General features: G+C 50.6%; 10 protein-coding genes across 10 annotated transcripts; 3 read left to right on the top strand and 7 right to left on the bottom strand.

The window, feature by feature from the left end:
* Window positions 1–247: 247 nt before the first annotated feature.
* On the bottom strand, window positions 248–2,930 carry SRRM1 (PWI domain-containing protein; the record flags this gene model as incomplete). The annotated part of the gene is made up of 8 exons (XM_033571964.1): window positions 248–358; window positions 487–949; window positions 1,259–1,485; window positions 1,543–1,707; window positions 1,772–1,862; window positions 1,915–2,210; window positions 2,463–2,714; window positions 2,883–2,930. 8 exons carry the CDS (start codon window positions 2,928–2,930, stop codon window positions 248–250), a joined length of 1,653 nt encoding a protein of 550 aa, XP_033425279.1.
* A 456-nt stretch (window positions 2,931–3,386) lies between these two features.
* Window positions 3,387–4,248, top strand: ATNIH1004_007340 (fumarylacetoacetate hydrolase family protein; the record flags this gene model as incomplete). Its single annotated transcript, XM_033571965.1, has 3 exons — window positions 3,387–3,445; window positions 3,509–3,720; window positions 3,821–4,248. 3 exons carry the CDS (start codon window positions 3,387–3,389, stop codon window positions 4,246–4,248), a joined length of 699 nt encoding a protein of 232 aa, XP_033425280.1.
* A 113-nt stretch (window positions 4,249–4,361) lies between these two features.
* On the bottom strand, window positions 4,362–5,564 carry ATNIH1004_007341 (uncharacterized protein; the record flags this gene model as incomplete). The annotated part of the gene is made up of 2 exons (XM_033571966.1): window positions 4,362–4,999; window positions 5,141–5,564. The coding sequence occupies 2 exons, from the start codon at window positions 5,562–5,564 to the stop codon at window positions 4,362–4,364; spliced, it is 1,062 nt and encodes a 353-aa protein (XP_033425281.1).
* Window positions 5,565–6,242: 678 nt separating this feature from the next.
* On the bottom strand, window positions 6,243–7,934 carry tif1 (putative eukaryotic translation initiation factor 4; the record flags this gene model as incomplete). Its single annotated transcript, XM_033571967.1, has 6 exons — window positions 6,243–6,253; window positions 6,318–6,960; window positions 7,028–7,389; window positions 7,486–7,554; window positions 7,615–7,689; window positions 7,895–7,934. The coding sequence occupies 6 exons, from the start codon at window positions 7,932–7,934 to the stop codon at window positions 6,243–6,245; spliced, it is 1,200 nt and encodes a 399-aa protein (XP_033425282.1).
* A 622-nt stretch (window positions 7,935–8,556) lies between these two features.
* Window positions 8,557–10,139, top strand: ATNIH1004_007343 (putative F-box and JmjC domain protein; the record flags this gene model as incomplete). The annotated part of the gene is made up of 2 exons (XM_033571968.1): window positions 8,557–8,858; window positions 8,945–10,139. 2 exons carry the CDS (start codon window positions 8,557–8,559, stop codon window positions 10,137–10,139), a joined length of 1,497 nt encoding a protein of 498 aa, XP_033425283.1.
* Window positions 10,140–10,368: 229 nt separating this feature from the next.
* On the bottom strand, window positions 10,369–11,226 carry ATNIH1004_007344 (low-affinity Cu transporter; the record flags this gene model as incomplete). The annotated part of the gene is made up of 4 exons (XM_033571969.1): window positions 10,369–10,486; window positions 10,543–10,720; window positions 10,865–11,063; window positions 11,143–11,226. 4 exons carry the CDS (start codon window positions 11,224–11,226, stop codon window positions 10,369–10,371), a joined length of 579 nt encoding a protein of 192 aa, XP_033425284.1.
* Window positions 11,227–11,489: 263 nt separating this feature from the next.
* Window positions 11,490–12,361, top strand: ATNIH1004_007345 (chromatin modification-related protein EAF6/MEAF6; the record flags this gene model as incomplete). Its single annotated transcript, XM_033571970.1, has 3 exons — window positions 11,490–11,678; window positions 11,782–12,006; window positions 12,104–12,361. 3 exons carry the CDS (start codon window positions 11,490–11,492, stop codon window positions 12,359–12,361), a joined length of 672 nt encoding a protein of 223 aa, XP_033425285.1.
* A 289-nt stretch (window positions 12,362–12,650) lies between these two features.
* ams1 (alpha-mannosidase) lies at window positions 12,651–16,085 on the bottom strand (the record flags this gene model as incomplete). Its single annotated transcript, XM_033571971.1, has 4 exons — window positions 12,651–13,257; window positions 13,311–15,303; window positions 15,367–15,875; window positions 15,940–16,085. The coding sequence occupies 4 exons, from the start codon at window positions 16,083–16,085 to the stop codon at window positions 12,651–12,653; spliced, it is 3,255 nt and encodes a 1,084-aa protein (XP_033425286.1).
* Window positions 16,086–16,883: 798 nt separating this feature from the next.
* Window positions 16,884–18,212, bottom strand: ATNIH1004_007347 (uncharacterized protein; the record flags this gene model as incomplete). The annotated part of the gene is made up of 1 exon (XM_033571972.1): window positions 16,884–18,212. The coding sequence occupies one exon, from the start codon at window positions 18,210–18,212 to the stop codon at window positions 16,884–16,886; it is 1,329 nt and encodes a 442-aa protein (XP_033425287.1).
* A 1,897-nt stretch (window positions 18,213–20,109) lies between these two features.
* Window positions 20,110–23,799, bottom strand: ATNIH1004_007348 (MRS7 family protein; the record flags this gene model as incomplete). The annotated part of the gene is made up of 7 exons (XM_033571973.1): window positions 20,110–20,435; window positions 20,504–20,890; window positions 20,990–21,016; window positions 21,091–21,247; window positions 22,033–23,052; window positions 23,115–23,638; window positions 23,733–23,799. 7 exons carry the CDS (start codon window positions 23,797–23,799, stop codon window positions 20,110–20,112), a joined length of 2,508 nt encoding a protein of 835 aa, XP_033425288.1.
* Between the last annotated feature and the right edge of the window lie 552 nt (window positions 23,800–24,351).

A 24,351-nucleotide genomic window follows, 5' to 3' on the forward strand; every position in this document is an offset into this window, starting at 1 on the left:
TAGCTTGAACGCATAGACTGCTCCTTTTTATACGACATAATAGATAGTATGTAGATAGAAAACGGTGTCTTCATTTTGGGAACATCCATTTACTAGGCATTAGGTAATTTTTCGTGCTCATTCAATTCATTGATGTGTCAATTTTGGTTCGTTCATTCAAGTGAGGTATTCATTTCATCAAGCTATTGCTGCTGTCCCCCTCCTCCTATTATTGTAGTAACTTCGATGACTTTGAGTGGCTACCTACCTAGTGGTCATTTGTGGTTCGTCGCATGGCAACCAACTTTTCGCGAAGGAGTTTCTCGCGGATTTCTGTGCTGGGAATACGTGCACGAGGTCGAGTAGAGGAAGGAACGATCTGTGATTCATTCTGTCAGTCTTGGAACTTCTGCGTCAGGGGTTGAGTGGTCGTTGCGACGACATCATGGTCATACAGAATCAACCTTTTGCGTGTAGCAGAATGAACACCTGAAATTATTCACCCACCTCTTCAGTATCCTTGTTTCGATTGGTTGAGCTTGGTTTCCCTGGTGGCGGCGACGACCCTCGTGCATCTTCCTGATCAGTCATCCTCTGTCGTTTATCACCACGGATGGATAAAGAAGAGGTATTACGCCGTCTCCGGGCGGCAGGGGCATATCTTTCTATGGAGCGACGCCGCTTCCTGTCCCTGCCGTGGCTGTTGCTGCGACTGCGAGAGTCTCGACGTCTGGGGCTGAAACTGTCGCTGCGAGAACGGCCTCGGCTGAGACTCCTACTTCGGGAGTGTCGGCGCCTACCGTGGTTGTCGCGCTCTCTGCTGCGACTCAAACGGTGATCGTCACGGGATTTGCGGGCCTTCGCAAAATTAGCGGTGCTTTCTCTCTTATCGGCTCTTGAGGAATGCGGCGAAGATCTCCTTCGTCGCGCGTCCCTATCCTGCGATCCTCGCGACCTCGAACGCGATGAACTGAGAGAAACGGATCTCGGTCTCCTTCGGTCTCTTCTGGGACTACGTGAGCGCGATGAATCACTGCGGGAATTGGATCTAGCTCGATCACCGTAAACCGGACTGCGCCTTCGCGGCCTTCTGCGATCCCCCCTGTCTGGGGAGACGGAGTTGCTCCCCGATCGACGGCGCCTGTTCCTGTCCCTGCTTGCATTGCGTTGTCGATGAGGTGACCGAGATGCAGAAGCCGGTCGAGAGCGAGAGCGAGAGAGAGAGCGATTTGGTGATCTCGAAGGGTGACGGCCTCGGCGGGAACCTGAGGGGACGTACGAATCGAACTCCCGTCGAGACGGAAGGTCTCGAAAACGGTCACGACTGTGTCTCCTGGGCGGAGACCGACGTCTATCAAAGTCGCGACCTCCGCGGCCCCCACCTCTTCTACCTCCTCGAGGGCGCTCGTTTCGCTCTCGCCTCCGGAGCTGTTCCAACTCCCGCTCTCGTGCCCGCTCCTGCTCTTTCTGTCGACGAGCTTCTTCAGCGGCTCTTTCTGCCTCGATCTGCGAGGGAACTTCGTCAGGAGCTGGAAAAAAAGCAACGATCTCGGCAGGGCATACCTTTTCCTGGATGAGTTCCAACTTTTTAGCTTCCAAGAGCTCCTTCGGCACGCCTTGGGCGTTTTCCTGTGCACTGAGGCATAGAGACCATAACTCCTTGCAAAACCTAGCAGTGTCCTTGTCCAGAAAACCCGTAAGCTGAATCTGTAGAGACTTAATGTCCGGCTAGAAGCAGATTAGTCTTAATAGTCCGACATCACAGAAGAGACAAATTCCATGTAAGACATACAAAGCGAGAACCCTCAAGCAGATTGAAGCACAACTCAATCACGACGTCATCTTCATTTCCAAGAATCTCCGAGATTTTACCCGCAATCCACCTATATTATCAGAAATAAGCTCCCTCGAATGCTTCCCACTGTAGCCACTCACTTCTTCATCACCTCGATATTGACCTTGGTCATATCCACCTTCCGATTAAACTCGGGAGGGAACTTGGTCTGCTTTAAGAGCTTGGCATCCACGTTGTTCGCCATCCTTGCGAGTCCTGGGAGGAAAAGGGGCGGGGCGGGCGGGGGAGAGTTCCTGCAAGAGTCGAGACGCGTAAAGCTGCAGTTCCTCGTCTGGATTGTTCGAATCGCCGCGAGGCAGCGCAGGTGGCACATGACGCCGCCCGGAGCCCGGTAGAACTGTCGGCCCGGCTTCGATGGGGAAAGCTTCAATGTTGCCTGTTTGGGACATCTTCATGCCTTGATATCTTTTCTGTGGCTGACCCGTCTGAAATACGACCCACGTAGATAGCGGAAAATACAGGACTACATTCGCCCAAGAGTATACGGAAATCAATCAAAAACACACCGACAACGCCGTGATCCCAAGTTCCTGCACCCGCCATACTGGATGAATCGTAAAAAAGTAGTAACATTACTGACCGAAATTCCAAATCCAATTCCAATCTACTGCACCAAGTCTCGCAATACATGATCCACCCAGTCCCTAGCACGCGAGAGTTCCTCATCCACGCGTCCATCCACATGTCGCAACTTGAACCCGTGATGCAACTCGACGATCTCCTTCGCTCGTCGGAGATCCTCACGGGCCGTTCTCTCTGAACGCTGTTGCGGCAGGGTTCTATCTGAATCCACATCTGCATCCGCAGGGACTTCAGAAGTAAGCCGTGATGCAGCTACTCGTTCATTAACGGTGACCATCGCCAGAGCATCGTGGTGGTCCTGTTCTCTGTCAGTGGACTGATTAGCCAGATAGATAGACAGTCAGGTAAGTAGGTAAAGGCTCGTGGCATCATCGCGGCTCTAACACGGGTACATTTCAACAATGTAGGGTTTGCCTTTGCGCTTGATGATTGGGCTGTAACGTGGGACAAGATCTACGGAACGTACACAGACTCGTAACGATGTTAGATCTGATAGGATCTCTGCTACTTGCATGGTGGTTGGATTGGGGGAGGAGAAGAGGGGAAAGGAAGATAGATAGATAGTTGATCTGGAGTGCGATGAGTGACTTGAAAGTGCATGCAAGGAACAAGGATCAAGAATGCATGGTGTAGAGTTAGATGCGTCTATGGTCATTTCCAGATCCCGTGATGTAACTACGGTTCGGTCGCAGAGACTAACGGTATGTATGCATGTCACCTGTTTAGTAGGTACTAGATTGGTAGTTTTGCACAATATCTCTATCTACTGATCCCTCTCCTTGCTATGACTGTAAGAATCGATGATGAAGCGCCGAGTCTCGGAGATTCCGAGATCTCCGCATCGCCACGAACGGAGCCCAATTCCGGCGCATCGGCGGTCTTCCGCTGCATATATGACCTAGTAACCGTTAGCCAGTCAATTCCTCACTTTTCTCGACCTTCTAGACATACTACTGTATAGAGAAACACAATGTCTGCTGCAATCAAGGCTAATTGTCGCAAGGTCATTTGCATCGGTCGCAACTATGCGTATGAGAACTTTCCGACTCCAGAAGTGACATCCATCTCGTGCAGTCGTGCTAACGGACGCAGTGATCACATCGCAGAGCTCAACAACGCCAAACCGAAACAACCCTTCTTCTTCCTGAAGCCCTCCTCAGCCATTCTATGTCCTGGGGAAGGTCCGGTTCTCCGGCCCAAGGGAACAAACCTACATTATGAGGTGGAATTGGGGTTGGTGATGGGCAGAACCCTTCGGGATCTGGACCCGAAGGACAACAAGGGCGCATTGGATGCGATTCATAGTCGGTGCCTACCTGCCCAGTCTCTCTTTTTATATTTTGTTGGATGTACTCTCCGGATTGTGTTCCATTAACGGAATATCGCGATATTTTGTGTTTCTAGGCTACCTACTTGCCATTGACATGACTGCCCGCAATGTCCAAGACGAAGCGAAGAAGAAAGGTCTCCCATGGTCTATCGCCAAGGGCTTCGATACCTTCCTGCCAATTTCACAGCAGATCGCTAAATCGCGCATCCCGAACCCCCACGATGCCTTCCTCCGTCTGAGCGTGGGGTCGCAGTTGCGTCAGGCGGATTCCACCAGCTTGATGCTCTACCGTATCCCCAGAGTGTTGGCGGAGATTTCCCGTGTTATGACGCTGGAGGAAGGCGACGTGGTGCTGACGGGAACCCCCAAGGGTGTTGGAGAGGTGAAGTCGGGTAATGTGATGAAGGCCTCGATCGAAGTGGGTGGAAAGGAGCTGGAAGAAGGACGCATCGAAGTCGAGGTGAAGGACCGAGAGGGAAGATATGTCTACGGTGAGACTTAGATCTGTCTGGATCGTAGAGGATGAAAGAAGACTTTTTATGTTTTTTGCGCTTGTGAACTAGCAAATCTATATACAGATATGCCCAAACTGGAATGTTGCCAGCAACCAGATAGCTATCCGACATGGACTTCGGTACCAGGCCATACCTGCCGGGATGCACGGATTTCAAGCAGCTCTTCTTCATCGGCGGGCACTATGGGGATAAATCTTCTTTTCCTTTTAGGTCTGCATTTAGACTGGTTCTCCGCTGGGGTCCGTCCTGTAGTACTTCCGATTGATCCATTCCCCTCGACTGGGCCTGACTTCTCAACCATTCGAACTTCACTCTTCTCGACAATATCATGAATAACGCCCGTCAGAGCCTGCCACGAATATCCAGCAAAACGCAGTCGTTCTTCCAACATAGTCCTGGTACTCGGACCGTCTACTCCTTGCACAAAAGCCTCCACCATCGGGGTCTTTTGTCCCACTCCCGATTGTAACATGCGACTTTGGATTCTCTCAGCATGCGATAAATAATCAACCAGTGTTCTGCCATTCTGCTTCATAAGTTGACCCACACTCTCGTCTGGCTCGATATTACGCTCTGGGATTCGATTGGTCTGACTCTGACTCTCTTGCTCCCCGGATAGACTGGGTGAACCCCATGTAGTCTCAGAGAGGGATCGTACAAAGTGGTACTGTTGCTGTGCTTGCGCCTTGTCCATCGGCATAGAATCGGGAACAAGTATTTCTGACTCTGGACCTGGACCTGTAGTTATTTGACTGCAGTTAGAACTATTGAATCTGAAGCTGTACATGCCACAAAGTAACGTTATAGATTAAGTACACTCCAGACAAACTGCTGGAATGAATGACAATAGAGTATCAACAAAAGCACGAAGTCACCCACCATTATCCAGACCCAAAGAACCATTCGCTGAATCGAAGACTATTGTCTGCACGGGTGCATCCACTCGAGATCGTAACGTAGTCGCAGGTGATGCAGACCTACGCTCAAGGAACTCGAGTTTTCTCTTCAGTAGGTTATTCTCGGTTTCCAGGGCCTTGATCCGGTCGAGTACAGTCTGGAGACTTTCATTGAATCGACCTTCGATCCCTTGCAGAATCTCATCGACGTGGCAAGGTCTGATTTCCACCTGATGGCTCAGCTCTTCGATCCTTTGTTTGAGATCGTTTACGGTGCTTGTCGTCGAAGCGAGTTCGGCTCTGGTGTCGTCGAGTTGATGGACGATTTCGACGTTTTCACGCCGGATTTGGTGGGCCCAGAGGATGGAAGTCGCGTTCTGATCCCTCGAACGGGTCGCCTTCTCCATCGAGTTTTACGAGAACTTCCCGAGATAAATCAAGACGATGGATGTGGCTCGGATGTTGAGGAAGGAGGGGCGGGAACTGCTTCTGGTGGAAGAGGTTGAAAACCCCAAATCTAAACCTAGCAAACTGGAATGGCATTTACCTCATGTCTATCGTACTGAAAGCAGATATACAACCATCCCATGTCATGATCAAGTTGCATCCGCCCAAAATGGCTCGAAAAAGAAAAAAGCGTTTGAACGAACAAATCACATTTTTTGCTCGATCTCTTGATTAAGTATGATTTGCATCCTTAACCAACCAGAGCGAGCTAGGTACAAAATGGGAGGAAAATATAGTTATAAGGGAAAAAGGTGATTCCGGCAGAAGAATCATGAATTACAGCAATCATTCGCACAAACATGTCGCATCTCCATAAGCACAGAAAACAAAGGAAACCATGAACAAGACCTAGGAAAAAGGTAGACACTGACTAGCACCATGTCAGCCCTCTCCAAGGCCTGCCAGAAGGGAGAAAAATGCCGAAGATACAGAAAGCCACTTTTGAAGGGTTCTCCTTTTCCAAGAGAAGTACGATGATATCAAAACGCCTTTTCCACCGCAGCTTACCCTTGGACCGTTATTGGCAACTGCATTCGTAATCCGCATCGAGAGACATAAGGTGGCTCGGAAGTGAAGGTTTAGATGAGGTCTGGGTGAATTTCGTTGTCAGTCTCCGGGAACCAAAAGCGCCATCCACCACGAGGGCAACTTACCAGCAACGTTCATGGGCATCTCCTCGATCTGGGTGCTGTAGAACTGCTCGATCTCACGCATCATACGGACATCGTCGGCAGTGACAAAGTTGATAGCAACACCCTTACGACCGAAACGGCCACCACGACCGATACGATGGATGTAGTTCTCACGGTTGGAGGGCAGGTCGTAGTTGATGACCAGGGAGACTTGCTGGACATCGATACCACGGGCCAACAGGTCAGTGGCGATCAGGACACGGGAAGATCCAGAGCGGAACTCCTTCATGATAATGTCACGCTGGGACTGCTCCATGTCACCGTGCATGGCAGAGACAGTGAAGTCACGGGCAGTGAGCTTGTCAGTGAGCCAGTCGACCTTGCGGCGGGTGTTGCAGAAGATGACAGCCTGGGTGATGGTGACGGTCTCGTAGAGATCGGACAGGGTGTCAAGCTTCCACTCCTCCTTCTCGACAGCGATGTAGAACTGCTTGATACCTTCGAGGGTAAGCTCCTGCTTCTTGACCAGGATACGGACGGGGTCGCGCATGAACTTGGTAGTCACTTCCAAGACATCCTGGGGCATGGTAGCGGAGAGCAGGGTGACCTGGGTGGACTGAGGAAGTAGCTGGAAGATGTCGTAAATTTGCTCGGTGAAACCACGCTGATTATAGTCAATACAAGGATTCTATTTTCCCCCTCCCACTTGACTGTGAGTGCGGGGCACTTACCGACAACATTTCATCGGCCTCGTCGAGGATGAACAGTTTCATCTGGTCGGTCTTGAGGGCACGGCGCTGGATCATGTCCTGGATACGGCCGGGGGTACCGACAACGACCTGGGGGCCCTCGCGGAGGGTGTTCATGTCCTCACGGACACCGGTACCACCAATACAGGCGTGGCAGGTGATGTTCTCCATGAAGTCACCGATGGCAACGACAACCTTCTGGATCTGCTGAGCCAACTCACGAGTAGGAGCGACAATCAGGGCTTGGCAGGCCTTCAGGTTGGGGTCGATCTTCTGGAGGGCGGAGATAGAGAAGGTAGCGGTCTTGCCTGTACCGGACTGGGCCTGAGCAATGACATCGTTACCTACGGTGCAATGATTAGCCTCAACTCTGGCATTATCCAAATCCTATTGAGAAATGAGGAATAAGAGAAAAAAGAAAGAAAGGAAAAAATACATACCCTTGATGATGGGCATGATGGCACGCTGTTGAATAGCCGAGGGACGTTCGAAACCATAGGCGTAGATACCTATAAAAATTTTTATCAGTATCAATCCACTTCATATCGCGGGAAGAAAATGTCACATACCGCGAAGCAGCTCGGGCTTCAAGTCCATGGAATCGAAGGAGTCAGTGATTTCATCGTAGTTGGAATCGATCTGTCCTGTAGTTGAGGAAAATCGATGTCAGTTTATTGCATTAGAAGGTTTTTTGTGTGTGTATTTCTTTCGTCTTTTTTTTCTTTTTTCTTTTTTTTGCTCGTCGTGTTGGGCAAAACTTCCGCCACAGTAAGGCCAAATGAGAATCGAGTGAAAATTCACAACAATTGACAAAGAGGAGAAAAGAAAGGAAGAATGACAGTAACATACCCTCGGGGATCTCCTCCAAACCCTTATCGTTAGAAGCCATGATTGCAACTGTTGTATAGAGCGATCACAGAGCGATTTGTGCCTGTGATCAGAAAAGAAGAAGGATGGTGGGGTTTTGGGTGTGAAGTTGTAGAGGGTTTCTTAGCGACAAACGATTCCCAGTGGGGGTTGGTCGCAACGGCAGAAAATCACAGGAAGTCAAGGGGAGCAAAAAAAAAAAAATTAAAACTCGAACCGGAACTTCTCGAGAAGAAAAAATCAAAAGATTTTCGTAGGAACGAACTAGTCAGTGGTCGGCAATAAGGAAGTTTGGTTTCACCGAAGGGAAAAAAAAAAAAAAAAAAAAAAATTAATTTTTTTTTTTTTTTCTTCTTTTGATGTTCATTCTGCCTAACCGACACCCACCGCCTGCCCTATCCCGACAGCCTAGCCGGAATTTGCCTCGTGGGTTTTTTTGCCATCTCTGGATGTACAGTACATATGGTTATGATTGTTGATGGTCCATCAGAGGATAGTCTCTTGTAGAGCCAATCAATCATTGATCAATCTGAGTGACCCCTTCAGTGTGTGTGTCACTAAGCCTGTTCTTTTTGGTTTCTTGTGTGTGACGGACAATCCCCCAAAAGGGAAAGGCTGAGTTTTACTAGATACACAGATGAGCAATGCCTGATATCACCTCTCTGAACAGTCATACATCCTCTTACCCGGACACTAGTCCCGAGGAGCTGCAGGGCCATGATGCAATTCCTGGGCATCCGTTAAAGGTAAAACCCAGTGGCAATGCGTTACTTGCCACGGAGAATCTCCGACATGTCATTGGCACGTTCAGATTACTGCCCGATGAACTGATTTTGACGTTGCTGGAGTGTCTCGATGGTCCGGCTCTTCTGCGCATAGGACGCACCTGTAAGGTCTTCTATGCGTTTACGCGAGCGGATGAATTGTGGAAGGCTCTTTTCATCCAGTAAGACACATATTAGCACCAATTCAATGTTTGTCGGGTGCAACCAAACCAGTAGTTGGTATACGCCATACTAAAAGCCATACTAGATCTCCCCCTTCCTCATTCACCTGGAGAGGAACATGGCGGGCTACCTATCTCGATCTACCCCCGTCGAAGGTCTCCACTATTGACTGTTCGAATCTGTTCTCAGACGCCCTGCACCGTCCTTTCTACTGCGCACATATCTCCCTGGACTCGTACGTCCGCAACATCCCGACCAAGAATCAGATTGCTCGACTGCCGAATCTCTCACCGGAAGAGTTCCAAGAGAAGTGGACTGATACTCCATTTATCCTGACCGAACCTGTGAAACAATGGCCGGCTTATCGGGATTGGTCCGTCAAGACGCTTCTGTCCCGGTATAGTGACAGCGTCTTCCGTGCGGAGGCAGTGGATTGGCCCTTGAAGACCTACGTGGACTACATGCATAATAACTCCGATGAGAGTCCCTTGTACCTGTTCGATCGTGCTTTCGTGTCCAAGATGGGTCTCAAGGTTGGCCAACTAGACGAGGAGCCTGAGGCAGCGTACTGGCCTCCACCATGCTTCGGAGAGGACTTCTTCTCCGTTCTGGGAAACGACCGTCCTGATAGACAATGGCTGATCATTGGGCCCAAGCGGTCAGGCAGTACCTTTCACAAGGATCCAAATGCCACCAGCGCATGGAATGCGGTCATTAGCGGCTCCAAGTACTGGATCATGTTCCCCTCTTCGTCCAAGCTGCCCCCGCCGCCTGGGGTCTACGTCTCCGATGATCAGAGTGAGGTGACGTCTCCTCTCAGTATCGCCGAGTGGCTTCTCGGCTTCCACGCCGAAGCTCGACGCACCATGGGCTGTATTGAAGGCATCTGCAGCGAGGGAGAAATTCTCCACGTTCCTTCCGGCTGGTGGCATCTGGTCGTCAACATCGAACCCGCTATTGCGGTGACTCAGAACTTCATCCCCCGGGCTCACCTGACTTCCGCGTTGGACTTCCTGTCCAACAAGGCAGACCAGGTCTCCGGGTTCAGAAAGGACGTGCATGATCCTTATGACCGGTTTGTGAACCGAATGCGCGAGACCCATCCGAACATCTTGGACCATGCCTTGGAGGAGTTGAAGAAGAAACAAGAAGGTAAAAAACGAAAATGGGACGAAATCGTCTACGGGAAATCAGACGGCGATGGTTCTGGGGATGCACCGGACGCTGGAGGATTCAGTTTTGGCTTTGGAGATGATGGAAGCGATGTGGAGGCTTCCTGAAATTCATGCACACTGGATTTGTTATGACTTGAAACTAAAAGAACAGGGTAAATTCTTGGAATAACCGTTCGTCAACAAGAGAAGAATACATTATCATGACAAAACAGTGAAGCTACGTCCACTTATCATTATCCAGCCTGGAGTCACAACATCGAATGTGTCTCAGTGAGTTGCCAACCTGAAAAGAGAGCATATCTTGGGACCCGTGCTTAAACGCTCAATGAAACGCTCAATGACAAGCGACCGTCTTCGAAGCGGACATGTTCTCCCCGAAGACCAGATACCCTACGAACGCACCGACAGCAACCGAAAGCATAATCAACCCGTTATAAGTCATGAAGAGTAACCTGAGCCGATAAGCAGTTTGTCAGAGAAATGGGGGAACACAGTGGATAGTACTCACATGATAAAGAAACTATAGAACACCTGCACGGCATACAAGGTAGCCATGATGATCTTCCCCCTCTGCTCCAGTTTCCTTCGATTATCGCTGCCTACAAGTAGCGGTAAGCCTGAGTCGGGAAGATGGGTTTGGTGAGCAGGGAGGCCAGTCGGGGCAGATTCGTCGGCGACGTCATTGCCTTGAATGTGTCAATGGGACTGAATTCAGCAAAGCCGGTGCGACTCGGTCCACGCCAATAACCTCCTTTGATCCAGCCAAACAGAGCCAAGCATACGCATACAATATCATCATTAAACAAAGCATAGGAAGAAACCAAACGTACCTCCAGTCGTAGCTGATGTAAACGCACTTAATCGTTTAGCATGGGCGGCCTCAAAGCGTCTAGTCAACTGGCGAACACCCTCGTAGCCAGCTGTCAAGAGCACAATAACGACCAAGGAAACGAGGAGAGAAAGGACCCCAGTCACTCGCCACCGAGGAAATACAATACACAGGTTTTGGGTGGACCAGGTGAAAAGCATCTAACGTGGATGTGTGAGTCGTGCAGAACACTGATTATATGGATTCCCATCAAGCAGTAGCTGCAAAGAGATGACCTACATTCATACTGCACTTGGAACCCATATCCATATCGCCATGACCATGATCCATGTCCATACCGGAATGATGAGCGTGATGATCCATGATAGACAACCGAGCGGCTCGTAATCTAGTAACTAAAAATAAAGATGAATCAATCAGAGTATATTATATCGATGCTTCTGTCGATAATCAACAACGGATCACAAGGGAGATCAGAGAGCCAGCAGGTAAATCATCATCATCTCATGCAAACCATACAAACACTGATAAGATCCGGCGGAATCCAACCAACCACTCAATAATCCCATCTCCATATCACTCATTCATTCATTCATTATACGATCATCTCTTCTTGATAGACCAAAATGATCGAAGCTGCTCCTCCCGCCCCGAGTACAAACACATCAGGCCCCAACGCCACGGGCCCGACAACTTCCGCGAATGGCTCGACCACCAATGCAGACGGGTCCAATCGCGGACTACCGTATTATGAGAAATTGCGGCGCGAACTACGCGATACGTTACAGAAGAAGCGACTGATGGATAAGAGCATGGTGAGTTATCTTTTACCTTGCATGCTACCATAATCTATATTACCTACCTACGTCCCTACTGTCTACCGCCCACTCTATTGTGACTGTAAACCAACAAGCCCAGTCCCAACTCGAAGACCAAATTTTCCGATTCGAACAATCCTACCTGGAAGAAACCACCGCCGGAAACATCATCAAAGGCTTCGACAATTACATCAAGGGATCATCCAGCGCCGGGGTCGGAGGGAGCTCAATATCCTTTTCCTCCGGAGTGGGGAGCACAAGACGAAAAGGCCAGGTGACGGATGCTGATCGTGTGTTTTCGCGCAGTTCAGCGAGTTTCATGCGTGTATGTTCTTCCCACCTCACCCCATCTGATGGAAATACTTAGCGATTTGAATATGGAGACGGGTAACTAATAACTCACGCTATCTGGATGAATGTAGGATTCAACACCCTCCTCGGTACAGACGACGCCATCGCATGCGCCGACGCCTACGTCCGCGTATAATGGATCCACCGGGAAACCGACGAACGGGGATGGGTCTACGGCAGGGAGTGTGAAGGGGGGATCGTCGTCGTCCTCGTCGAAGAATAAGAAGAAATCGAACTCGAATTCGAATAAGGATAAAAATGAAGAAGATGACGAGGCTGGGGATAAGCCACCGGCGAAGAGGTTGAAGATTAGTTATGGGAGGGATTGAGTGGGTATTTCCTTATGGAGTTCGTGAATGACTCCTTTCGTTTCTTTTTCTTTATTTCTTATTTTTTTTTCTCTTTTGATCTGGAGTCTTCGAGTCTACCGGAGTTGGGTTGCGTTTACAAGGTGAGGAGCTAGGCGTTGGTATATGCATACTCTAGAATAGGGCCGGGTGGAGAAATGATATGAGCGGTTCTAGATTCCTATGATATGATGTCTATTATATTATCAATTGACTTATTTCTCATAAATTGATTGTCTAGAGAACTCTCTGTTCGGCCGAAGATAGACAACTACAGCTGTAAACGATAGGTGGCTACCTCATACGCCCTCAGCTCAATATTAACGCTCGTCTTAGACATCGACAGCGCTACTTCGTCATCCTCTAATACGTTACACTTCCAAACCTCCTTAACGGGGAATCTGGTGTGTATGGTGCCGCGGCTTTTGCCACCGAGAGACTCGTAGATGCGCAGGATAATGCTCTTGCCACGTCGTCGCGGTAGGTTATCCCGGGATACATCCTCGTCATCCTCGCCACGCTTTACAGCATCCAGAATGAGAGAGGGGGAGCCGGTGAGGGAGATCGATGAAAATACGTCCGTGCTCTTTGGGCTCGCGGATTTCTCGATGACCAGCGGGTGGTTGAAATTATATCCTGCCCGGATGATGCGCGCGTCAAGAGGGCCAGCGTGCGGTAAGATTGCGTAGCGGATGTGATGACGACCCATATCGGCATGGGCATCCGGTGCCTTTGGCGCTCGGAGAAGAGAGAGACGCATCAGGTTGCCGCATGTTGCAAAGCCGTATTTGGAATCGTTCAGGATGGACACTCCGTATCCGTTCTCTGACAGGTCGGCCCATTTATGGCAGCACACCTCAAATTTGGCCATGTCCCAGCTGCGGAGAGTTAGTGGTATTTCTTTGCATATTGAAATTATAGGTGCACATACCTCGTGTTGTAGTGTGTCGGACGTTTGATGATTCCATACTGAGTCTCATAGGACGCCTCCGTATTGGTAATGTCAACAGGGAACTCAACCTTGAGGAATTTCATATCCTCATGCCACTCCACCTCACTGTGGAACTCCACGAGTGATGGCTGATCATCGGTAGCAGCGGCAAGGCTGATGGTCGTCTTCACCCAGCTCTTGTTGCTGATCTGGGTTTTGGTGACGACGCTGGCACGGTACGGATCTTTCTCAATAATGCTGGTTATACCTGGCTGCAGCTCCTTCCTGGACTCAAAGTGGTAGACCTCCACATCCCATGCTTGCCAGTACAGTGGCTTGTCGTCGAAGATAACCAGCTGTCCGGCCTTACCACCACTGGCAATCACTTCACGGTCCGCTTGAATATCAAACAGAGACGTTATCACACCATTGTAGACATCTAGCCTCAGCTTGGAATTATTGAGCTGGAAAGTATGAGGACTGATCTCCGATACAGTCACAGTAGAAACCGGCCTAGAGACTGCACCACTAAACTCGATAGGTCCAGTATCCCCACTGATCAGGGCGTACTTCGGACTAGCAGAGGTAGTAAACCCATCAGGGATCCGGACAATTTCGGAACGCCGCCAGGGAAGGGTATTGATAGCCTGAAGGGTCATATTTGCACCTTTCGCACCACATCCTAGTGCCTCAAGGGCCTGTTTTCTAGCATTTTCGCCCGTCTTAAAGACCTCCGCATAAAGTTTGTCCGAGTCGTCGTAGCACATCTCAATACTGCTGCCTGGAAGGCAGTCGTGGAACTGACACATCAGCACCCCCTCCCACATGTTGTCGATGTCTTTCTTAGGGTACTCGTAGCTACCATCGGTCCTTGTCAGAGATGCAAGCGTGGCCAGGTACTCGACCTCGCGGAGCAAGAATTCAGACTTGCGATTGTTTCGCTTGTTGTTGGCCTGTGTGGTATAAGTACCACGGTGGAGCTCAAAATAGAGCTCGCCGTACCACGTAGGGAATTCGGTGCCCTCGGCTGCGTTCCTCTCCAGTCTGGCGAAGAAGTCGTCCACCGACTCTCCCATCTTCACGCGTGGGAGCAAACCAACTTTGTCACTCAGGCCACGGCAGCGGCGGAGCTTCTCTAGATGCTCGAACGTAGGTCCTCCGCCGCCGTCTCCCTTCCCAAATACCAGGAGCGAGGTGTTATCATGGTCCATGGATTTGTGTTGAGTGACACTACGTCTGACATCGCCAAAGTGGGCTTCGGCCGTGTATGTTTCTGATGGTGGCATATGGCACATGACCTGGCTCCCATCCAGCGCAACCCACTTGAAGGTCGTATGGGGGAAGTTGTTGATGTTGTTCCAACTGAGCTTCTGTGTGAAGAAGCGGCTCATTCCCGCCAGCCGACAGATCTGAGGGATTTGGGTGGAGTATCCAAATGTGTCCGGAAGCCAGAACGTCGTGCAACGCACCCCGAAATGGCTCTCGAAAAATCGTTGCCCGTAAAGAAACTGCCTCACCAGCGATTCTCCGCTGGGCATATTGGTATCGTGTTCCACCCAGCTTCCGCCAATGGGTTGGAAGTGCCCTTTCTTGACCCATCCTTTCACGCGGTCAAATACCGTTGGATAGTATTGCTCCAGCCATTTGAACTGCTGTGCCTGGGAGCATGTGAAGCGATGTTCCGGGTATCGGTCCATCAAGTCACATTGGTTCGACCAGGACCGCGCCACTTTGCGCTTCGTTTCATCCCACGGCCATAGCCAGCACGTATCGATATGACAGTGACCGATCGCGTAGACGATCGGCTTCTCTTCACTATCGTAGACTTCAGATGAATCGATGTCATCGCCAAGATATCGCTTAGCGATCTCGCGGCCCTTTTTGATGGCTTCATTGCTCCCATCTCCCGCAATAAAAGCATCCATGATAGCATTGGCAACCACGTTAGCTTCGTGTGATTCCCACGAATCACCAGGAAACTCCCTCGCAGCATCTATATAATGCACTCAGTGAGCAGTCCAAAACAAACTCATCGAGCGAGCAACGCAGGACCTACCTCCAATAATCCAAAAATCATAGAACAACGCCCGCGCCTCGACGTTCACGGCAGTGATCTGCGCCGTTTGAAGCGTATAATACTTATCTGGTGCCGGAGGCTGAATCGAATCGCCACCGGGAGCGTTGCCGAACATGCCGTTACAAGCCATCTCGATATAAAAGGTATGTTCGTTCCCATCACGCCAGGCATCGGGGATGACCCACTCAATGCGCTCCTGTCCTCCCGTCAGGCCCTGCAATGGCCGACCATCCTCTGTCCATACCAAGCCCTCATTGTTGGCATCCCAATGGAACTCCAGACGTTCCTTTTGACGCATATTCTCTGGGACGGTCAAATGGATCCGGAACCAATGCGTGGACCAACTGGGGCCAAAGGAGGCGCCAATATGGGTCGGAGTGAATTCGTGAGAAGTGGCATCTTCGAAAGGCACACGCTGGAGGTCAGGGACCGAGTATACGGCGAGTTTGACATGATCTTGGTCAGAGTTGACGGCATCGAACAGCTTCCTAGTGCAAGTGTGAGAATGGGAAGACACGGACTAGGGGTGTCCTATTCAATCAATCCACTTACGCAATCAGATTCTGGGTTTTATACTGGCCCGTTTCCGTGAATTGTCTCAACCGATCGGTGTAGATATTCTTGATACGCTGACCGACTGGGTGAGCTGCCGTCTTGGGAAGGTAGTTCACAGCATGTCGGGGTATGTCTCCACCCATGGTGCGAGGTGGATACTTGTGGATACGATGGGGATTATATACTTGGCTCCAAGACCAATACAACAAGAAACGTACGATGTCAGAGAAGTGAGTTCGGGTAGAGAAGAGGAAGAGAAGAATGTGGAGGAATGCAGGGCGATCAGAAACGGAGCAGGTGACGTTGGATGTGCGGAGAAGGCTACCCTGGCGGGGAAAGATTGGAATGTAACTGTATGGCATACATCTAGTTGCATGATCTCCGATTCAACCAGTTCTAGGCTACAATGGCCTCCAAAAAGACCGGACTGGTGCAGAAAACCCCGAGGAGAGATTCCCCAGTTTTATTCTTTCGGTTTCGTCCACGGGATCCAGTGCATACTGCCGAGGACCGCAGAGGCATCTCGAGAATCGCTTCCAAGTAACTAACTGGACTCCATTCTGGATCAAAAGGAGGGAGGATATAATAATCATGCATGCTGGCTACTGACAGGGATATAATAGCGGTCAGAATATTCAACGAACCCATCCTTCCGGGGAGTCATCCTTTCAACTCCCGTAACGCCCCGAGTCGCCATGAACCTTAATGAACCTTAGACAGCAAGGAAAGACCGGGGAACGAAAATCCAGAGTTAAATCACGTAACGACAGCAATTAGTGGAGACGAAAGGCGCTTGCAGAACGAGCGTGCCAACCCGGGCAATTAGAAGAAAAAGAGTACTGCTACTACTGCTAATAATGACCACAACAATAATGGTTACATACTCTGTGTTCTGTCTAGGAGACAAAGAACAGTAGAAGGCGCATTCACCCCGGCAACAGTCATATCCAGGGATCTACCCGAGCGTTAGCATTATGTGGACTGACTGGTCCAACTACTCGGATTTGTGACTTCAGCTGCATCCGCTTCCGATCGATGCGCGCCTGGACCACCCTCTGTTTGGCTTCCTCCAAGGCCACCAGAACCAGGCTCGTCCTATCCTGCAGCGCTCTCATACAGTCCCTCGTGTTCTGCGGCAGCGGGGAGCGCTGCCGTGGTGATAAGGGGGGCGTATTATCCGTCATGACCAATCCCGGCTTCGGTGTGGAGGACCTCTTCTGATACCGTGGGAACCTCACATTTTGGGTCTGTCGGTAGCTGATTCGCTTCTCGCGACCGGATTTGTCCCAAATAGTCGCTCCATACTTCTGATAGGGCGAGATGGGCACGGCCAGCTGCCTCCGCCGCTGAAAGGCGATCGGTTCCAAGGCTAAGGGCTTCTTCGCCTGTTCACAGGCGCTGGAGCGAGTCGACCCCGACAACCGTTTCGGTCTCTCGCTTTCTTGCGGCTCAGTTTTCCGCGACGCAATGCTGTCACGATCGGAGTAGTTGCTCGACGGTGCTCGAGGGGTCGGATGATCCTTGCGCGTGCACTCCGGAGCGGTGACAGGCCGTCGTTTCCGTCGGGATTTCTCCTTGTCGACGGAGTGCTTGGAGATTCGTCGTTGGACATAGGATCGGATCGAGTTCCGCATGTCATGGGCCAGCGTGAGCCCGCCCCGATCGGCGGGACTACTTTTCTTCGCAAAGTCAAATGGCACCAGGTTGAGTCCACGGGCATCCTTCTTGAGGGGTTTACAACTGGGCGGGAACCTGGGCAAAGTTGGCGGCAGCTCTGACGGAATGGCGAGCTCCGGGAAGAAATCCCACTTCTTCTCCCGAAAATAGTGATTGGGACGCGGTCGGTTGGGCGTCCAAGGCAGATACTGAGACGAGAAGGCAACGGGTGAAGGGCGCGGTTTCTCGTAGGGCTCGATAGGTGAAGAGCGACCTAAAGACGGGATGGGCGGATGATCGACTAGCTCGGCCAGATCGTCCGAGGGAGAGCGAACAACGACTGGATAGCTCTCGGTCGAGACGGTGGACTGGCGTCGACTGTCGAAGCTGTCGGAGAGACTGCTGTCATCGCTCCATGCCGTCGAAGCCTCCATCGACGGAGTCGCCGGTAGAGGTTTTTGCGGGAGCTCTGGAAGGGGTTTATCCAGCTTGAGGGCAGGGCGAACTGGAGACTCCGGGGGTATGACTCGTTCCATACCCTCAAGAGACCGTGAAGGTCTTACCGGAGGAGCTTGTCGGGAAATGGCAAAGGTCGGTGACGGCATCGTATGCATAGTAGAATAAAGTCGGGAAGCTAATGTAGATCAGAGCCGACAGATAAGATATCAAACCAGGTCGAGATAGTAGGCGAAGAAACCCTTCCCCCTTAGGGATAGGGATAGGGATAGGGATAGGGATAGGGATAGGGATCGAAAGAGAAGAGACGAGCGATGAAGACAATGGCGAAAGTCGAGATGAGGGGAAGACGGAAAGAGACGGTGACGATACGGTGCAAGTGACCAGTCACGGCTTGTGTGACTTGGGGTGGAATGTGACGATGGCGAGGGAGCCCCTACGGAGTCGATAGGAAGATTTGGGCATTCAGCAACGGATCCAGATCTGAATGAGTACTCCGTACAAATCCAAATCAAGTCGAATGAATTCCAGAATTCTTTGGGCAGTTGGGCGATCACAAAACCCCGCCGAGTGTCGCTCGAGCCCTAATTTGGGCCTGCAGAAGTCGCTGAGCCTGGAAGGGACCAGCGAGCTCCATCGTTTAAAGCATAAACTGGAGGCAGAAGAAAGGGAGCCGGATCGGCCGGAATAGGACAGCTGAGCCAGAGCAATCAAGCAATCAATGACGACGACAAAGAGCACTTCGATAATGTGATATAAAGGGGGGAGGGAAGATAAGAAGGATCCATGCATGTAAACGAGGGTCCCCCTGGATGAGGATCCGAAACGGTGGCCCCCAATAATACTGAATATGTAAAAATAACATCAAACAAATAAACAAAATCAGTAAATCAAAATTCACCACCAGCATGAAAGCGATCTATCCAGTGGGGAGCGGCGCAGGATCGGCATCGCCGCCATGGACCTCATGAGTGACACATCCACGCAAGGGATGTCCACCCGTAGACAATCGTAATCATCCCTGAAGGAGTTCCTCAATGATTACTGAAACCTGGCAAATCCCAGCGATTGACTCTAAATGAACAGGGATCAAGCTATGCTTTGAGCTTTGGAGTACAGAGTACCCAGAAGATTGGAGCCAGTGGAGTGGGGTGCCGTCCGTTCCCAGAAAAACATGAATAAGGATGAAGAAGGAATGGAATCAAATCACCGGGGCTGTCTTACTGAATCCCTCGATCCCTACTGCCTCGATGCGACCGAAAGTACATGTACATACTCCGTACAATACTCCGTAAGTGAGTATGGGATGCAATGCAATCCGTTTATCGGTTGAATTGGCAATACGCCCGAAGAGAGACTGGATCGATCACATCACGAATTGAGCGGTGAACCATGGGGAATTGAGTTTCTCCCAGAATATGTCCAGACTCCAGGGGAAGGAGTTCGTTTTGGAGAAGGAAATGAACCGAGTTCTTGCATGCAGTAGTGGCTTGGTGGTGGGCGAACTAGCGAGTGCCACTGTGCGCCTCCCAGGCGAGATCTCATCGAATTCTTTGTCCTTTTTAGTAATTTCCTCGGTTGGAGTTCATCCACATTGCAATCCATGTCCACGGTCCTAAATAAAGCCAGAAAGTAAGACACCACATGGGCAACCGTCCAAGGCTCCGTGGTTCGCTCTGGACTCAACCCGATGCCATGACTCTTAGCCCTCTTCCTGCCCTTGGGTCAGCATGATTGTAAGAATTCCCTTGAATTAGTTCCGATCTCTGAATTCTATCCAGAGAGGGAGTCCATGAGTCTGAATGATGGATGGATAGACACATACACAGAAGATGCGTAGAATATCTACTCCGTGCATGGGAGAATTTACAATTCCATCTGACAGCGGTGTGAAGCAGCACACTGCAGTCTCACTCCAGGCCTATCTCCTGCAAGGTGTGGGAAGCCGACTACGCATTGGGCCATGCATTCATGGATTGTAGAGACTCAAGGGCCATATACGGTTCATGGATATAAAAATATCCACGTCCGTCTATCGGGTATCAATCAAAACCTCTAGCTCAGTTTAGCTGCTTTCTCCATATCCTCTCGCGTCAGAACATCCCCCGAACGACGGATCGGACTCAACCGTCCCATTCGGCGCAGCTTGTCAATCATCGCCTCGTCTCCAAAGTGGCTATTATGCTCGAATTCAGGTTCCTGATCGTATGCAACCCGTGCCACATCCACCAGCATCCGCGCCGTCATGCCCCAGACTCGATACCGAGTGAGCTCGCCTGAATTCTCCTTCTCCAGTGCACTGATGGCCTGTCTCTGCCGCTGGGATCTCGTCCGGGGTTTGACCACCGATTGTGGCGAGATAGGAATAAAGAATTGGTGCACTGCATGTGGATGTTATTGGGGATGATACGATGCGTGGGGAGGGTTGATTGGTTTAGAATCTACTTACTTCGCCAATTCGACTGATGCCATTCCGTCCATGCGCCCTGATACCAATCCTCGGGGTTCGGAGTCCCCCAATCCGCTTCATCCCGCGTTCGCAGAAAGTTCGCAAATGGAGCTGTAAACACCGCGGCGACTTCTCGCGCATCCAGTTTCGGGATCAAGGATACCTCGGGATCGGCATTCTGGTTCGTCTTCTCGTCGTAGGAACGGAGGAGCGCAACACACGGACGGACCACCAGTTCAGTTCGCGCCAGATTGGCTGGGAGCTCGCACAGGTGCTCGACCTCGAACGGTGGTGGTAATTGCTGACCCATATCTGCCAGGCCGATTTCCTCATGGGCCTCACGTCGGGCCGTCTGGAAGGGGGTTTCTTCCAGGGAATCAGCTTTCCCTAAGACGGGTCAGTCTCAATGCTTTTCTCTCTCTTGGGTACGTCTTGATCTAGATGTTAAGCTAAGTGTGGGGCTTGGACAAAGAATGTCGAGCTTACCCCCCGGTAAGGCCGCTTGGCCTGCATCTGTCGTAGCTGTTAGTGTCTAATTTCATTTCTCTATTGTAATGGAAGATTCTAAACAATTTCCAGAAACCTACACGAACTCAAGGTTTTGGCCCGCATGGTTAGAACCACCCGGAGGTCCCCCTTGGAGTCGGCATAAAGTAGGACCAAGACAGCTGCTCGTCGCGACAGAGGTACTAGGTCATAACTGGTGGAAGGTGGCTGATACGACCGTAGTCGATCGATGGCTTTCTATGGGAATGGTGAGCTTCCATGAGCTAATCAGTCTAGGGCTTAAATAGGAGAACTCTACCTGGGAGGCTGGGTTCAGGCGAGGCATGTTGTGCGCCAAACCGAAAGGTCGTTGAGTGCTGAAACTGCGATGGATGAGGAAGAAGCGCAGGAAGTGTCGACTCCGCATGACCGTATTCGGAGCGAGATGGATGGAATCACGGCGATTGATGGATGGAAATGCCGATTCATGGTAACAGAGAATGGTGGTCGGTGGTTGCCGAGGTTAGTGGTTGGGGAATGGTATCGGCTGACGATGGACGCCTTTCCGCCGTCGCTTTACGTAGCAGTTGGACGGGTTCTACAGCAACAAACGACTCTCAACGCTTCAGTATTATGCGAGTCTTATGTATCCAATTTGCATGTTTTCTCTATCATACCACAGTCGAACTAGCTGCATCAATGGCCCTGGTTGTCTCGGATTCTTTTCCGGATTCACATTTCCTAAGTCACAAAAGAAAATACAATAATAAAGATAATGGATCAAGTATATAATCGCAGTAAAAAAATAAAATAAAATAAAAAAATAAAGCCAGTAGATCATCAATCAGGGAAGCTACCGGTAGTGGCAGACACTGAAAGGAACTGAGGAAAGGAGTCTATCATATCAACACTAACACAGCCCAAGAAGAAAAACAAAGCAGAAGGGGAAAAAAAAAAAAGAAACTCTATCTCAAAAAATCAAAAAACACGTTCCATCAGGTAACAGGCAATTACTGAGAGGACCTCTCCCTCTTGTCCGATACCTTCTTGGACATCCCAGCCTCCTTGCCTTCCTTGCCAGCTTCGACCGCCTCGTCGGATTGGCTTTCGTTCGTAGCCTCAATTTTGGCATCTTCCTTTTCATCAATGTCCTCGATGTCTTTGGGCGCCGCCACGCCCTTTTCTTCGTTCTCGCTGTTCTGTTCGTTCTCTTCTTCAATGAGCTCTTGCTGCTCCTTGATGACCTCAAGGCGCTGCTTGTTCGTAGCAGCACCCTCAGCGTTATGCACCTCCAGTTCAATCTCATGGAACAGCTCCTCCGGAATGCTGGACAAGACAGACTTGAGGGAATCGATCTGAGAGGACATCTCCGCCTCCTTACCACCCTGAGCGTAAACGTACGCGTTGCTAAGTACCAGAAGTGTGGACGGGACACCTTGCTTGAGACGCAGGTCCAGCCACATCGAGAGATCCTCACGCAGGCGAACGGGAGAAACTCCGTGGGTGCGAATGCCACGGGAGGCGCAGGCCATCTGCAGTTCGGGAACGGATAGTGACTCTACCCCTTCGTAAAAAATCGCGCGGTCGTCACGCTTAATCTGGCGCATGCGGTGTCGGATGTGATACCGCAGCATGGCGTCGGTTCCGAACGAGTTCAGGTTCATGTACTTGCAGATTCCAACCAGCTGCGGCCGAGACAAGTTGTCCAAAGTGAGGTCGTCCTTGAAAATCTTGCACACCTTAATGACATCCTCCGTCGAGGGCGTTTCTCCAGTGGTGCGGATTTTCTTGAAAAACTCCGCGAATTCCTCGTTCTTGACGGTCGCAGCTGTCACGGGTAGACCGCTTTCTTTCAGGGTGTCCTTCAAAAATGCGGAAACCTCCTTCCGCGTGGAGCTCAGGTTCAACGCCTTCTTCTCGCGCGCGTTCTGGCCCTCGTAGGTGCTCGGCAGTAGGTTCGGGAACACCTTAACGGCAACGGGGAGGAGCAACTCGGCAAAAGGAATGATGACGAACATGGAGAATGGGACCAGACGGCCAAGGTCCTTCACCGTTCTTTGTAGCTGAATGAAACACTAGTCAGCAATGCGGATAACCCACCAAGTGAATTGAATGATGGACCAACCTGTCTGTGCTCTCGCCGACTGAGCTCATAGCCTGCAGCCATCTTCAACACCAGCCTCGAACTAATCTTAACCTCCGTAGCAAGAAGCTTGGTCCCATCCCAGTAGTGTTGGGCTTCTTTTTTGATCTTTTGCCCAATCGTCAACTTCTTCTGTTCCTTTTTCTCCTCAGCAATCTTCTTGTCGTCGTCCGTGGACTTGGCCACCGGCGTGTCGCTCGACTTGGATTTGATCTGAGCATTGGTGACGACAGACTCAGCTTTGGGAGCAACTTGCTGGTTTCCAGCCGCACTCCCTGTTTGCGCTGCTTCTGGAGGGTACGGTTTCTTGGCTTGTTCAGCGTTGAATCCCGGGGGAGGCATGGGGTCTGAGGAGGACGTGGACATAGACGGCTCAGTTGCAAATCCACGTCGGTGGGATACTAGGAGTGCTATAGCTGACAGTTGCTGCGGTGGGAAACCCCTGCCATTCAACCTAAGGCTTGCGACAGTCGCTGAGCCCAGTGCACGGGAGAAGGAAGGCCGAGCTGCTCATACAAAAAACATGTTAACCGTCTGCACTGATCGCCAGAGCGGGGAGGACTCCCAGGTCTGCAAAATTAGCAGACTCTGATAACTCACCGACCAAACCCGACCGCAGGGCAGAGTTATTGCGCACGAGCCGGGCCGATCTCATAGCGACGGACATTGCGGGAGGCAGGAATAGGAGGTGCTCCGAACAACGAGCAGATTAAACAGTAAGACACCGCAATTTAACAATAGACAACAGGGATGGTTTTTATGGTCTCGCTAGACAAATGGTACCAAAAAAGGATCAGACAGCAACCTCAAGAATGTTGGTCTTGTCTTGCCGTCATCACTCTACGAGGTCTGCATGGAAAGGTGGCCCAGCACGTGATCTGACCGGCCTCGGCGTTTGTGATTTGCCATCGACGGAGTTAATCGGCGCCAAGCTTGCTTGTCCGAGAAGGTTAAATATTCCTGTATTTGCTTGTATTTATTATGGTATGGACAGCCATAAGGATAATTAAAAAATAAAATAAAATATAAGTAAAATAAAAAGGAGATAAAAGGAGAGGTTCCCATTATTCCAACCACCCTTCTCCGCTTCATGTATGTACCAAACAGAAGAATATCCACGAACAATTATCCAATTCGACAAACGTAGAGAGAGAGTTTCGCACAGGTGAAAGCAAAAAACGACTGTTGTATATTCGGGTATCGATAGAAGCCAAACTCG

The sequence above is a fragment of the Aspergillus tanneri genome, assembly GCF_003426965.1.
Source record: "Aspergillus tanneri strain NIH1004 chromosome Unknown AapTan_7_pilon_pilon_pilon, whole genome shotgun sequence".
Taxonomy (NCBI): domain Eukaryota; kingdom Fungi; phylum Ascomycota; class Eurotiomycetes; order Eurotiales; family Aspergillaceae; genus Aspergillus; species Aspergillus tanneri.